Source organism: Opisthorchis viverrini (genome assembly GCF_000715545.1).
Source record: "Opisthorchis viverrini unplaced genomic scaffold opera_v5_179, whole genome shotgun sequence".
NCBI classification, from domain to species: Eukaryota; Metazoa; Platyhelminthes; class Trematoda; order Opisthorchiida; family Opisthorchiidae; genus Opisthorchis; species Opisthorchis viverrini.
The window spans coordinates 504,680-520,272 of record NW_008751828.1 but is presented as its reverse complement, the minus strand read 5'-3'; the positions used below and the strand labels follow the sequence as shown (position 1 = coordinate 520,272).

The window sequence follows — 15,593 nt, the reverse complement described above, 5'->3', positions numbered from 1 at the left end:
ATTTCAAGCCAAAAAGACTTCATTTTTCTATTACTGTTGGTTTTAATATCCTGTAGGTTATTGCTTGATAGCGTCAGTAAGACCCTAGTTCTCAAGGAGAATAAACGCAATAAAATAACTTGAATCAATGTGCAAAGTACCTAATAGGGAGTGCGCTGAAACAAGAAGAATATTTTTTTGTTTTTAGAGAACTGGTTCAAAATCAAATTTTCGTTTGACCTTTATACCTTATTTTAACTGTATCCTTGCTGAGACCACTGAGCAGTAACAAGACGTGATGATGTACATAAATTTTCAATTTACCAATTAGCAGTTGAAAAGTTTTGTGCTAAATCTAATATTAAAAAAAGATTTTATTCTCACTACTGACCACTTCCGCGGATGGGTACGTACTGGTAAGGAACGCTAGATAATTTCAAGTCAGCACTGACCATATTCATGCCAAACATGAATATTCAGAAAACATTGTTCTCATATTTGAGCACAAGAAAGAGAGATCTATTGCACATACTGACTACTGTCGAGTTATTATGTCCTTGTAGCAACAGAGCATGGCTGTTCTTCAGAACACACTCTTACCTGGCAATTCGTGTGTAATTCATGGACTAGTGCTGGAAGTAGAGGAGCATTAGTTTGGACGAAAGCGCGTCTTATGAAGTCAGCCGCTAACTTTACGTTTGGTAGTTCGTTACTTGTGCGGTTTCGATACATCTTCGGAGCTATACTAAGTACGGGATGAAACTTAGCAGACAAGACAGTAGCGGGTATGAATATACACTATCTAGAGATATTTGATTGCCGATCTGTCACATTCCATCCTGATCGAGGCCGACTTCGACAAATTCACAGATAGATGATTAAGAAGTTTGTGTCCATTTGTGTAGCGGGAAATAGCTAAAACCATGAGCTGCGGTGGGCCGGTAGCGTGTTAGATGCACGGTCATTTACCTAAGTGAGAACTGGTCTCCATTCAAGCTGGGCCGATTTGCACCACGTGTGGCTTTGCAAAAGCTTTCGGGGTTTTTGGGTGACCCTCGATTTGATTGGTTAAAAACGCCTCAAGGTACGACCAATGTCAAGGATCATCTGGCTGTCAGTTTCTTCCCGGACCGTCTGAATCGAAGTTTGGCCATTTTTTGTTAAATTTTGTCAATTCCCATTCTGTTCTCAAAAACAAACACTTTTCACGGAGTCCGCATACCCTCTACTCAATTACGAATCTAACGTCGAAAAATACATTGTTTACCAATAATCAGTTATGTACTTATCCACCGCAGAGTTCAAATACTCTTCTGGTATCTTTTCATATAATTTGTAATCATCTTCAGCGGTAAAGACTGCGAACTTTTTGTATAGTGGTTTTAGCAGTCACAATTTCGTTCACCGATCGTTTCAAGGAAAGAAGGTGGATGGCTGCGCGCCTGAAGCGGTAGCTAGTATAGTTGATAGTGGTAACAGCAAACTTTTTTCTGAGGAGATCAGAAGTCACTGAGGGCAACGGTTTGGATGCATGCGCGCCATGGAGCGCGCAACTGGGTCATTTCTGTCAGTTTCTTGCCACTAATCTGTCCAGTGTTGGAGTCTCCAGTCAGGGAGATATCAATGACTAACGCAGATGAATTAGCTGATACTGGCATTCACACTGCTGCTGCTGACATCACGTTGAACACTTTCACCCTTTGCGTGGTTGTACGATAAGGGTTCTTTGAGAAAGTCGGTCGGCTGGCATACGGAGTGCGTGACTGAGCCAGTTCAGCCTGTGAATTGCGATCAATGAGCGACTTAATTTTTTCCAAAATCATTTAACGTACTTAGGCATTTTGGATCCGGTGTTCCAAACATACTCTAACAATGCTCCAAAAACATGATGCTCCAACACTTAACAATTTCTCAGAGGCCAGATTTCTGACCACGTGGAGCGCAGCACAGCATTATAAACTCTTCCCATGTCGGATAAGCTGATATGAAGTCTGTTTTACAAGTGACAGAGATTCTTGTGACCATCCCAATTCGGATGGAAATAGCTTCTTTGGCTAGACCACCTGCAGTGATGCAGCTTCCCAGGTAAACAAAATTTATCTACTTCTTCAGTCGGCTCATCTGCAAGCGTGAGGTTCAGGTTCGAGTCGATTCAATCTTGAAGCAGCACTTCACGTTGTGCATACTTGACGCGCGTAACAAACCATGAGATAGAGTGACTCAAATTATTCCACGCTGTCAGTAAGCAACCGCGTCAGGTCTAAGAACAACTATATCCTCTGCACACTCGATATCTGTGAGAAAATGCCTGGGAGCACATGCCATAACCGTTAAAGGCTAAGAGTAAGTTTCCCACGATAATATCAATAGTGAAGTTGAAGAGCAAGGTTGAATGAAGCCAGTCTTGCCTTACATGACTTGATGTAGTGAGCTCAGACAAGAGCTTCCCGTAAACCTTCACTTGTCCGTGGAAGTTCGTGAACAGCACTTTAGGGGGACAGCAAGTTATGGAAAACACCTTTGTTTCATAGACCCCACCATAAAAGCTGGCGACCCACAATGTCAAAGACAGCTTTTAGGTCAATAAAGACGCCTAGGTTCTAATTGCTGAAAGCTGCTTTGCTGTTTCAAAATTTATTGGATGGTATAAAGGATGAGACCACAGAGTACCTTTGGTGCCACAGCTACCAGGCAAGTGTTGCCGTGATTTCCACGCAATGTTCACCTATTCTTACACTGACTGTCGATATGCTTCACTCTGCAGTCCGTTCACTCCATATAGCACCGATAACGTTATCAGGTGGATAACCAGGATTTCTCCGCCTTTGAGGAGGGCTGGATGCAGAACGTCCGGTCATCCGACCCTTTCACGTGTTTTTAAGGATATCTCCCAGTTTATTTATCCTCACGAGCGCTCGAGGCTCACATTCTATTCTCCCAAAAGCACTGCTTTGGGGTTTGTGTTGCAGATCAATTAAACTTCTTTGAAGTTTTCGGTCGGCAGGTTTGCGAGCGAATTTTTGAACCGCCTTTCTCGCCTATCGTTTTACCAGGCGATGGGCATTTAATCGTATCAATTGGTATGAGGCGAGTCTGTTTCCGGTAGCATCTTCATCTCCTGAGCTTTCATCATCCAGCAAAACGCTCGGTCTTTCCTTAGGCTGTTCGCTGTTTGGTGTTTAGCGAATTTGCGTGTAACGACTTACTTGTTGCCTACTGTTATGGATTTCCTGGTGATTTCGACGGTATCCAGTAGTCATCTGACCGTATCGGAGATGTCGTACATAGAACGGTGAGTACCGTACAGCAACTTTCGCACAGCCATGATTCATCCACGCGCTCGCGATCACTGTTGTTGGTATAATGTAGAGAGCAGTTATGCTAGCTCCGATTAATAATGCTGGGGTAAGGTAGTTCTCCAAAGATGGTTCATGCTGACTTACGAAGATTTGAACGAAAACGAACTGACAGGCTTGCTCACAATCGTGTGGTCGGGATCACACCGCGCAATACGATTGCTTGTAGTAGGTGTCTGACTGCTCCCTTTTAGCCATCCTGGCATGAGTGTAACTTGTGGGACGAAGTTCTAAACACTGTAGCCCGCCGGGTCATTTCAACACTAAATTTCAACTACAACTTCAGTGTGGAAGGTCAGATCAGATGCCACTGCCTCACTATGGATGCAATTTAATGGCACATTTAGCTTATGCTTCAGTCGTGGTGCCACCGATGATCACATTTTGAGACAGCACACTAGAAATCTGGTCCTAGGTTGTGGAGATGTTAAGCACCGACGGAAGACCGATCACTCTCTCCTAACGGCCCACACCAATTCAGATCGTGCACAAGTCCGGGGGCATCCAAGGAGCCAATCTTTGTAATGGGAGATCTGCGTAAAGCTCTTAATTCGGAAATCGTGAAAGAAAAAGCACTACTTAGAATCAGAATGTTCCACCAAAGTGAGTGGAATTTGTTCCTGAGGAGCTTACTACGGGCATGGCATGCTTGATGGCGCCGCGGCATGGACCACATTTCTAGCCTCCTTCTAAGAATCTTCAATAATTTAGTTATGATCAGCTTAAATTCCTGATGCCTTAAAGATGTCTATAAATCGTGCTTGTTCCATCAAAGTTTAAATCCCGATTATACAGTACATAAGCTGAGAGGAATCATATGACACTTGTGCTATTTTGGGGAAATTTGTGTCAACCATGTATATCTTTGTAATGCACTACTCATAAGGTTGCTGAAAATCCATCGACAGCCCACTACCGAATTTGCCCTCGTTTCGAGCCACTTGTGGCCGAACGGTTAAGGACGAAACCGTTCGTGGGCTGTCGATGGATTTTCAGCAACCTTACGAGTAGTGCATTACATAGGTATACATGTATCGCGATATTTCAAGTATCGTAGCGACTGAAACATGAGGCGGCCTGGTGCAGCACATTCAGTTGCCGAGAACATCATAAACAAAAGATTCAGCTGGGTTCCAGGTGAGTCTCTCGAAAGAACCAAATGAGTTTGCAAATGAGTGTATATTCGCTCATTTGTGTCAACCAGTTTGACGTGGGTGTCGTTCTTCACATGGTTCAGAAATCTAATGACCAGTAACGACTCAGCCCGAAGAAAGAAGATGAAACGGATAACACGGAGGTGTAGACTAATTTCAGGTCTGCAAAAGAGGCGCACATTGTTTGCTTCAGTAACTTTTACGCAAAACAGATATGCAGTCTAACCCTAATGGCCCATGATTACCATTTCTGATGACAATAATTGCAGTTCTAAAGAAACTAAATAAGGACTAATCGATTTGAAGTGTAACCAGATATGAGAAACCATTGCCGAATTGTTTTATTCAGAGGAGTATAAGTTGTCATAATAAGCACGTAGCTTCAATGACCTCTGTATCATGTGTAGATCCCCTCTCCCCAGAGTAGTTTATTTTGGACTTGCTGACATTTTCATGTTTTTCAAAACCATTGTATATTTATACGCGTATTGTAAGCCTTCTCCTCTGACAAGAATAATTGTGGCTAATCTTCTGTCTCCTGGCAAGGTTTTTCTTCGTAATTATGTCAATGAGCAGCTATCGTTCTGTAAATCTCCCGGTGTTTAGGGGAAGGCTTGTGGTTCTCGTATATGGTAGAAGAGACCCGGCACGATTTTCGATCAGAACATGGGATATATTTCAAAATTGGGTCGTTCCTGGGTAGTAAGCGCTTTCAAAGTAATGTTAGTATCTGGTCCTGCAGAAAATTGCTATCGAATTAATATTTTATTACGTCACATCATTGGAATAAAAACTCCATAACGAAGAGCAAACTTGAGTTCACACCATTAAATCCGTCAGAGCTTTTCCTTGTAAAATATCCTTGCACGATTGGAAGACTCGATCCACATTACGTTTATCAATGGCTGTGGTCGGAAACGGGTACACATGTCTCATGTTTGACTGATCACATTTTGAAAGAAACATACGCTCAATAAAAGTGGTGATAGAAACAACTTGGTAGAAGACGATTGAGTGCATCCTGCGTTGGAAATTGTAGAAATCTTCTCTTGTTAACAAATGTTTGGCCAGATTCTCATCTGTATCGCCTTCCAGCGACCATCCTTGAATAAGATTGTCGGTGAAGGCTTTATTTACAAGAGAAAGAACTTGGTTATATTCGTCAATGGTTTGCGCGTGTTTCGCATTTGTTTTAGAATTATCACTTGCCGTGCTTTGTCGAATGCTCTGGTCTCTTGTCGCATGATCAGTGGGTAAGAAGTAAGAGAAATATTTGTTCCAAACTTCCGCATCTTTTTTTGTTTTCACCGACCTTGCAGATTTTACCTCGCGTAAAAGCTGAACGAGGAATATTATCTTACCCATACTGTATTCCGGGAAATATGTCTCCAGTTGTGTCCGTTGCTCCCGTACTTTTCTTTCTAGTTTGTCCTGTTTATTTAGAAAGAGAATAATAGATTTGTCACGCAACGGACTCTTTGTCCACACCTGACCCAATAAGTTAATTGACTCACTTAGGCGATTCACTGTGTGGTCTTCTGCAAGCATCATATCATAAGCAGACACATCGGTGAGGAAGATCACCGCTGTCACCCCATCCGACATTGCTTCTATCCATTTTGCTCGTTGCTCACGCTGTCCACCAACGTCTACTAACTCAAAGTTCACATTGTTGAAGACGATTGACTCCGTGTGAATGCCCAAAGTTTTTGTTCGGCTTTGTAGGACGTCCTCATCTGATGGCTTATAGCTAGGTTCCCGAATATCATCAATTTTGTCTAAAAAGTGCTGTGCACAGTCAATTAGCTGGAATTCGTTTCCTCTCATTTGCGTCTCTTTCACGGCTATGTCTGCCCACAACATACGACAGGTATCGTAAAATTCATCATTTATTTGAGGATCAGAAGATGCGGCGTACTGAGTGATGGTATCTGGTGCCCGGTCGATCTTCGCTTTCAGCTCAAATATACGGTTTTTAGCTTTCGTCAAAGTCTGTTGGTTACTTGCAAACAATATGTGCTCTTGATCCATATAAGCCAGTATGGATGCGAGTGATTGTACCAAATTTCGTTGAATCTCCGGGATAAATTTTTCCCTGTACTTATCCGTAAACGTTTGATTGTGCGAGCTAAGAAGCTTCATTTGTTTCACAAAGGTTGATTTCCCCGATTCACCTGTACCAATTAGTATTATGCGATGAACCTCTTTGACCTGTGCCATATGTTTTTGGATAAACTTAAGGAAGTATTCATGGCGACGTTTCTTTTCACCTGAAAACACGTCAAACATAACCGAGAACTAAGCGCCCTGCACACTGCTGGGATACGCTGACATTTTCACGTGACCCGCCTTTAACAAATGTTCATTGATTATTCCAGCTTTAAAAAAGTTTACCAGGTCTTGTCACTCTGTAGTCTACGTCCGTGAAAGTCCTGGCCTGCACTACTGATTGCTCAACTGTGGGCCGGGCTTTGAATTTCGATCAGGATTAGATTCAAGGAGAACCACCAGAACAATATAGCACCCAAACTGGTTTGATATCTGCAGTCATAAACTTTCCTGTTAGTTGCGAACGTCGTCAATCGCTATACATAATTCAATATGTTAGTTTGGAAGCTCTCTACTTCCTCTCCTTGGGTAGCACTGTTCTTTATCGTGCTAGGAAAGTTTTGAGGAATACGTGATAGGTTAGAAAATAACAATTTGGTTAAACGTCTCCATCGAATGTGATTTGGACACCCCATTTGTATGTTCTCTCCAATGCGTCCGTTCAAGATGAACTGAATAAAATGCTTTTTAGTTCACTGATATTGTAACTTTCAGGAACGTTTGAACAGTCCGGTAGGTCGACAGGGGTTCATAAGTTGATTGTCTTCAAAAGCTCCCAGAAAAATCTCGCTGTATGTACGAATAATTTTTACTGCGAAAGTATATGAGCTGTGGGATAGTTCATATCCTCTTAGGCTTTCGTAGTGCTTTCAGTTGTCCGGAGTCTGACTACATTAGGAATCCTGTGTCCGCTTTCATCACTGTGGAGTAATTGTTGCAGCTAACCAAGCATTCTGTCTGATCACGACTTTTAACTTGACGATGTTTAGTCTCCGGTTCTTATCATTCAGCAAATTTGCTCGAAGAACCCTGTGAACGAGAAATTCAGAAATTAAGTTGCGAATAATTCTCGTCGCAAGCTGCGTACAATCTGGTGTTGACGAACCTCAAGAGTGCGGTAACCGGCAGTAGGCTGCTCAGAATTTCCAGCGATCTTAGGGCTGAAATACAAAGTAGCGGTGTTTGGTGTAGATAGGTGAAAAAATATGGAAACTGGTCCTGAACCTTTCGATCAGAATGAAGTTCGAAGATGTTGTGCAGCGAAACAAATTAGTCATCTGGATTGAAAGTGATACAGCAGTAATCTCGTCGATATTACGGCTGGGGCTGGAAACAGAGTATGATGAAGAGGTGAGAAATAAGACATATCAAGGTAACCTGATGGTTGTTTACTCACTTTGAAGGAACTGCCCACTTTTTTCGAGACTGTTTCTTGAGAGAAAGAACCTCAGACGAAAGCAGGTTCTACTGCCCGGCATAGAATCGTACGACTGTTTGGATGGATCTGACTAATTGCAACCTGTTGTTCTCGGCCAGTGGATCGGCTTGTTAAGCATACATGACGGATACCGCTTTTACTGGTAACAACGGGAACAAACTGAACATCTTTGGCGTGCAATCACCCAACGGCAAATTACACCTCTTTTGCGAGAACACAGTGGAATATGGTGTGGAAAGTCACAGTTTTGACGAACGCAAACCTTGTAGTAACGCCGGTGGATTGGGATAGGGATATTGTAGGTAACTGCAGAATCTGGGGCAGTGTGAAGGATTCTTAAGAGCCGGATTCCGTTACTACTCGGCCCCTTGCAGCCGGAAGTTGGAAACGAAACCTCTAGGGCATTGTACTTAGGACAACAGATTAGTCAGTAGTGACACAAAAAACAGGACTGTGACAAATGGCGCAGTAGGAAACACAGGTCTGGCTCATTTTAGGTGCAGTTTACGTACAAACATACTGCTAGTAAGATAGAAAATAGGAATTCGGAGGAGTGTGAGAGACACAGTCGTCACTGTTGCGGGTCCCTGTTTCGCAAACGAGGAAATAAATCAGTAAGTTCACGGAACAAACACAACGGTGCACAGGGGAGCATAGGACGAATAAGGTCCAAAAGACAGCCAGATTATTGGGGAAAAAAGCTGATGAAATGGCAGTCGAACGGTGACCAACCCATAAATACTCATTGAAATTCTCTCAAGTGACGGAAAACCTCAACAACCAAGAGCTAGCAACAGCCGGTTGTCTGGTACTGTTTCCTATTAATCCATCGGGTTCGTCAGTTGGTCGAATTACCGATTTATCGGAGAAAGGTCGGGTTAGTTTCGTCTGATGGACTTCTTAGCCTCAGGCTCCCGAACCGATTATTCTCAGTCATTCGTTTACATTAGTCCAGCTGATCAATTCTCCGTGAATTTCGGAGGTTTGAAGTCTTTCACCCAGGGCAACAAAAATTGAGACGACTCTGTTCAGACTTCAACCTTTTCGGCTTACTATTCGTCAAAAAATCTGCATAAACCATGGTGATATAGTCATTATGCTAACAGGGGTTTCGCACAGCCTTTAAAAAACAACCGATCCACCAATTTGAACAACCAACCCCGCTAGAGAGGGCTTTCGAAGGCTTGTCATACAAGACCGGCGCTCAGTACTTGAACGATGGAGTTTAATTTTCGAGAACAATGACGTGTCCCTGATGGACTATTGGACAATTGCGTTCAGAGTACCAGTCCAAAGTTTTGAGCTGTATTTAGGCATCCCGGGGTCTCAGCGATGCTGAGAAATTATTCCACCAGAATTTTCTGCCAGAGTTCAAGTGGACAATGAAATTTGGTGTGCTGCAAAAATATTAGCGTAGATTAGGATGGTCTTTGGTTTGAGCACATACGCAACAAAATGCAACATTTCAGTGCAAAAGGCTTTACTCCACTCGTGAAGACTTCACAGCTAAGAACATTGTGTGGCTTATGGACACCTACCAGACCACTTGTACTTTAAAATTATGACCCTTTTATCGCTCGTGTGGATTGGTTTCTTGGGGCTGCTGGTGGCACGGTACTAAAACTTTTCTGTGAATAGTACGCAGCCTGCCTGACCAGTGCTCCGAAGTGAGCGAGCTGAATAGTTATGCCAGATTGCTGAACAGATGAATTACTTGCCAAGTTAAGTGCACTTGAAATTCTAGCCTATAGGCACAATAACAATACGGGATAGTGTATGACTTCGATCAAGGTTAATGTAGCAAAGCTCGCTTGTGTAATTTTGGCTTGCTAGATGACAGCTTGTTTACCTTTCGAAACGGACTAAATAACGGACAGTTTTTGGCCATTCAGGTCTGGATTGACGGTACCCGCTATTCACCGAGCGGCTGTTAATACTGTCTGGGCCATCAGTTTTATCGCTCGGATCCTACCTGCGGACAAGGAGAAGTGAGTGAGCCAGTTGGACTTATTTTTCAGCTTGTGAGTCCACTCATTAGGGGGTCCATCCATGTGGTCCGCTGGCGCACTCACACGCTGGAAATCCACTGAATTTTTATCCCCAGAACGCTTGCTTACCTCACTCCACATCCTCAGTCCTGGCATTAGGTCGCTTTACCGTTCGGCAGAGTGAAAACAGTTTCGTCACCACACATGTTGTCATAACATGTAGTTGAATTGACCAGATACTAGGATTACACCTTAAGACTTTGTCAATGACCGTATTTTTGTTGCCTCCGTAATGATCGTTATTATGCTGGCAGACCCAGAAGATCAAATACGCCTCTACAGAGTCTGAGCAATCAGCTTAGCTTCCTTTCACATGGAGCGCATTGTGCTGGCTTGATGAAGCCTAGATTTGCACATGAACAATTGTCACCGGCAACATTCGTACATCAACTTGCCAAGTCAATTCCTAGTCCTGGTTTGAAAGCAAAAAGCTACGTATTCTCCACCTGCCAAGACCAGTCCCGTTGTAGCATTTGAATAAATAGCAGTTTTTAGTACGTACATACGTGGGTTGGGTTAATTTTAAGCCTTGCTCTGCGTGAGGAGAAAGAAATTCCCCATTCGTTTCTTGTATATGTTCTGGCACAAAACTGCTTCGGAGACTAGGTGGATCTAACTTGCAGGGAAAATTGGTTGCTAACTCCGCTACACTAGTTTTTCCAGTCCTATCTTCCAGGCTACATTGCTAAAGGTGAACAAACTAGTAGGGTTCCTGTTAGGATAACTCCCGACCAAGTCAGGCCAAGAGGTTTCAACCTGTCATGGTGTGTTTCAATCGGACTTGACACATTCCAGCTACCGCATTGTCATACATCACCAAGATTTGTCTCTTTCACATGACAGCAACAGCGGACAGTAATGGCACTCTAAAAGTGCCAATACATGCCACGTGGTCGCAAAAATATCTGACATATCGCAAGCCCAGAACCTAACAAGTCAAAGAACTAATATATATAACGTTGTTGTCTAGATGCAACACACTACTCATGTTGCTGAAAACCCTCCGACAGATAACGACCAGTCTTATCCTCTTTAGAGCCCATCAGATCATCATTGACAGAACACTGTAGATTTATTACCATGTCAGTTTATTTCGGTAAAGCCTTATAGTGGAAATAAGAAAGAAATCGAGTGGAACGTGACTCTATATTTATACCGCAACAAACATCCGAAGTGCCTACACCTCTAGCACTAAGTCAGACAATCGTCATAGGAACTGACGTCATAAACGCCCCCAACACATCCAAACTTTTCGTAACGTATTTTATTCTTTCTGCTATTCCAAATATTATTCTCCACAAGATTTGCCTTACTCAAAATTAGGCACAGAAAACAGCGCTGCTCTAGGCAGGCGATAAATCAGCATGCATACCACATGTCCCAGTCACCTTGTTTTGCAGTACTGAGGCAAATAGATTCTGCTTCACCGAAACCCGTCTTGTGGCCATTTAGTGATATATCCCATCAAATGAGCACAGCCCCTCGGGTTTTCACCAACTATGTGCTGTACGTGAACAGCAATTTGTTCAAGTAGCTTAATACACTGACTTTCATATTAGAATGGTACTAATAGGGGGTTCAAATGAATCTCAGTTAAATGCAAAGACTAAAATGTAGAAGTATGCGTTTGTACGCTTCCACGCTCCTTCCATTTCGGCCACAATGTTAGGACTCTGGTTTGGCTGCTCAGACATACTAAAGAAGGCGAAATTCCCTGTAATTAAAAAATCACCCTACTTACACTGTTAGAATCACATCAGTTATTTCCAAAATGTATTTATTTTTCAAAGTTCGATTCCAAATTAACGGCCATTTACTTTTTCTTGGTTTCACATTGCATTCACAATCAAAACTCTGATGCCATCGTCAGCAATTATAGTAAAAAGACGAGTTATCCCGTCCTGTGTGCAGCTACATCCTCCTTTCGGTAAGAAACTCAACAGAGCATAGCATTTTCCGTTCGCTAGCATTTTACCACGAAAATACGCTTTTCTTATGAAAAACAGCTGCAATCTGCTGTCAACTTTTAACGAGCTATCCTAATCCTTTTTGCATGAAGTTATCCGATAATTAGGACGAAAACAAGCGCCTAATTCATTACAGCGTTAGCAGTTGGTTCTGATAAAAATTGACACTCCTGTGAAATAAGACTCACATTTTTTTCGTCCACCTTTTTAAAGTCTTGAATAACCACCAGATAGTCTCATTTATCCATCAAGATGTTTGCAAAAGATTCTACGCTCGGTCGTTAAAATTCAACCAATTTTCTTCCAGGTTTATTACCAAATTGTGATTGTTTATTGATAAATGAGATCAGTAGCTACCAACTTGAAAAAGACATTTCCCACAATGTACCCATCTACATGGCATAGAGTAACTTAAGCTCACACACTAGCCCATTGGCTATTGGTCTGGCAGCATTTTACCAGTTCACCGAGTTTGACGCTGGCTTGCAAACGTTTCTTAACCATTCGAGGTGGTATCATGCAGCGATACCGGAAGATCAGATGCTAGTGAGCGTATCCTAGATACCAGTTTCACACATGACTTACACATTTTTGTGGCTAGCAGCAGAGAACAGACTACCAACGAAGGATAATCAGTATGACGGCTCGAGTAGGAGGCATAAATAGTTTGTTCTGTTGTGGAAATTAGAATTGAATTGCTACTTAGAACCCAGTGTTGTTTTCACAGTAATGGCAAGCACCACGCAGACTGCATGTAGCAGCACCTCTGGTAAGGCCCCGAGGAAGCTGCTTGCGATTGAAGCTATACGCATATGTGCACCGACCACCGGCAATGCGACGAAACCATGTCGCTACAGGCCTGGGACTGTCGCACTTTGTGGGATGTGCCATTTACGGGAGTCCAACTAATGCTCGTCTGTAAACAGTTCCTGCAAAGCCTGGTGAGGGAAATCATCCAAGACTTTGGGACCGACCACCGGTTCCATAGTTCGACTGTCTCTACAGATAGCTCACGGTGAACGATCAAATAGTGAAAACGCAGCATTGACTAAGTTTACAAATAACGATTAAACAGCAATGGCCAGCTTACTTAGTTATTTCCGCCCCTTTGATCAAAGTGCACGGATCAGTTAGCTATCACCGAACAGTAGCAATTTGCGCATTCCTTACAGGTTTTCAACGGGATATCATGGAGGAGTAAATAATCCTTGTGAAACATTTCTTATAGCGTTCTGGTAGGCCTTCGCTTGCTATAAAGTGATCTACAGCAGTGATTTCGGTTCTCTAAAACCTGCCTTTGGGATATCAAACTAGTCCTTGTTGATCATTGTGAGGATTAAAATAACGCAATGCCTGAATGATGATAGCGATCATATTGAGGAGAACATTTATAGACATGAAACAGTTCGACAAACAGATACACAAGACGTCCATTTATTAGGCCTCACTCACGCGATATACCATGGAAAATGTAAAACAGACGAATCTAGCGCCCATCATGGAATTCACTACGTCATTTACGATCGCTCGTACTCAATAATGATCACAATTTGCGCTAAGGTGGTGCGCAAAACGGTCGACCTAAAACTTTGAGCACGTTTAGACAATCACCTCAAGTTGCAGTTTAATTTAGCTGGGGAAAAGTGACTGGTAATCTTTTGCAAGTTGGATAGAAATGTAACAATACGGAAAACAAACGGACTACTTTTTATTATGCGTAAATTGCTTAAATACACAGAAATTACTCTCGGAAAGTTTCTTTATTATTTCTACAGGACAAATCTGTCTTTGAGCTCTAAGAGCATTGCTTCATTATATGATACATTTTTCGCCTTCCGGAGGGACTCAAAGAGCGAGTTTATGGCTGGAAATAGATATCATGAACTTTCATTGTAACGGAAACCTACCTTGAATAGTTGGTTCTTCAATCAAAAAGACAACGCAATCAAATCTAGGAAGACTACTCAAGTTCCTTAGGATTTTATACGCGAAGTCACATGCTTTGTTGTTTGACCCATCTGAAGCAGACGGATGAGGCATAAAAAGTTGGAAAGAGCCAGCTTACCTGAGGCCAAGCATAACCAGCAGAGGGCACGAATGACTTGATCGAGCATGGAGGCATCGAGTTTGATTCCAATAACTACGGTATAAGACCAAAAACGACTGGGTGAAAATTCCAAGCATTTGAAATTATTGCCTCCAAATCAAGACATTCTCGAAGATTAGCGACGAAACCAATATACCTCACCGTATTCTACAGGGTATTCTTTTTTCTAATACCGAAGGAGTCCCTTACAGCTTGTAACTTCCTCCACGTTTTCGGGGTCAACAGTGAGCTTCGGCGCAGGTATATATAGGTTCTGTTTTTCAGTCAACATCGGCATTATTACAAGTGTACTTGCCACCTACGCTTAACCACAGTATCCTGCAGATAACACGATTATTTATGTAAAGTTAGTCACGTCCGAGTCACTGTGGAATTCCTTAATCTACCGTTACCTCTGGTAATAACTTTTATTGTTTGGTTAAATGAATAAGTCGTTCATGAATCAATATTATCATCAAGCATGGCTTTTGCGTCAAATCTCATTAGTTCATTATTTTTTCCCTGGTTTTGTTCTGCGTGATGTCAGAAACGCTTCCAGTAATTTGGGCAAGGTCGTCCGTTTTTGCCTACGATTTTCTACGCCTATTATAGGGTTGCGAACCATCGTTTGCCGAAGAGAGTGCTGTTTTCCATGCTCAACTCAGAGTGGCGTAAACAGAGAGGTGGCCAACCTTTGACTTGGCAGAGGAGTATGAAGGAGATCACGAAACGCTTGGTTGTACGGCAGTGAAGCATCGGTCCAGGGTGGGGACCGCGTGATCCTCACTGTGCCTGGTGATGATGATATTCTCTTTTGGAGTGTACACTTGATAAAAATGATGCGGAATAATTACAAGCTGTACGTTAGACCCTACATTAAGGGTTTATCGCCCCCGGGCATATGCAGCCGCAGACTGGATGGCACCTTACTACCTGGAATCTGAAGTCTGGAGTCTGGAGTCTGAACATTGAACTAGCCAGCCAAATGTGAGTGTCAAAAGCAAAACATTTGTGGTTTAATCCAGGTGATCTTGCTACAACCCTCCTTAAAAGTTACGGAATCACTTCAGAAATGTCTCAACTAAACGAAGTAGTCACCGTCAGTGAATTCAGTGTGACGAAAGGGAAAAGCTAAAAAGTGCTTATGTATAACAATCAAACTTAAAATAATCTTTTAAACCGGTAGATAAAGCGGCATATTTTGCCAGCTTCCTTTCAGCTCCGTCACGAAGAGACTGGACCTTAGAAAGGGAAAAAAAAGTGCTTATGTATAACAATCAAACTTAAAATAATCTTTTAAACCGGTAGATAAAGCGGCATATTTTGCCAGCTTCCTTCCTGCTCCGTCACGAAGAGACTGGACCTTACCGTGGTGTGACGGTTTGCGCACCTCAGCGATCCATTGAGCTATACTGGAGAGTGTCCCGCGACACTCACAGAGTCTCTCACACCAGGT

The 15,593-nt window shown here is 42.6% G+C and overlaps 1 protein-coding gene across 1 annotated transcript in view; it reads right to left on the bottom strand.

The window, feature by feature from the left end:
- Positions 1-5,308: 5,308 nt before the first annotated feature.
- Positions 5,309-15,593, bottom strand: part of T265_07454 (hypothetical protein) — a gene marked incomplete at both ends in the record, with an annotated part of 41,980 nt that continues 31,695 nt past the window's right edge. The window contains 3 exons of the mRNA XM_009172983.1: positions 5,309-6,759; positions 13,959-14,069; positions 14,117-14,191. Of these exons, the coding sequence (XP_009171247.1) occupies positions 5,309-6,759; positions 13,959-14,069; positions 14,117-14,191 (1,637 nt within the window). The remainder of the gene's footprint in view (positions 6,760-13,958; positions 14,070-14,116; positions 14,192-15,593) is intronic.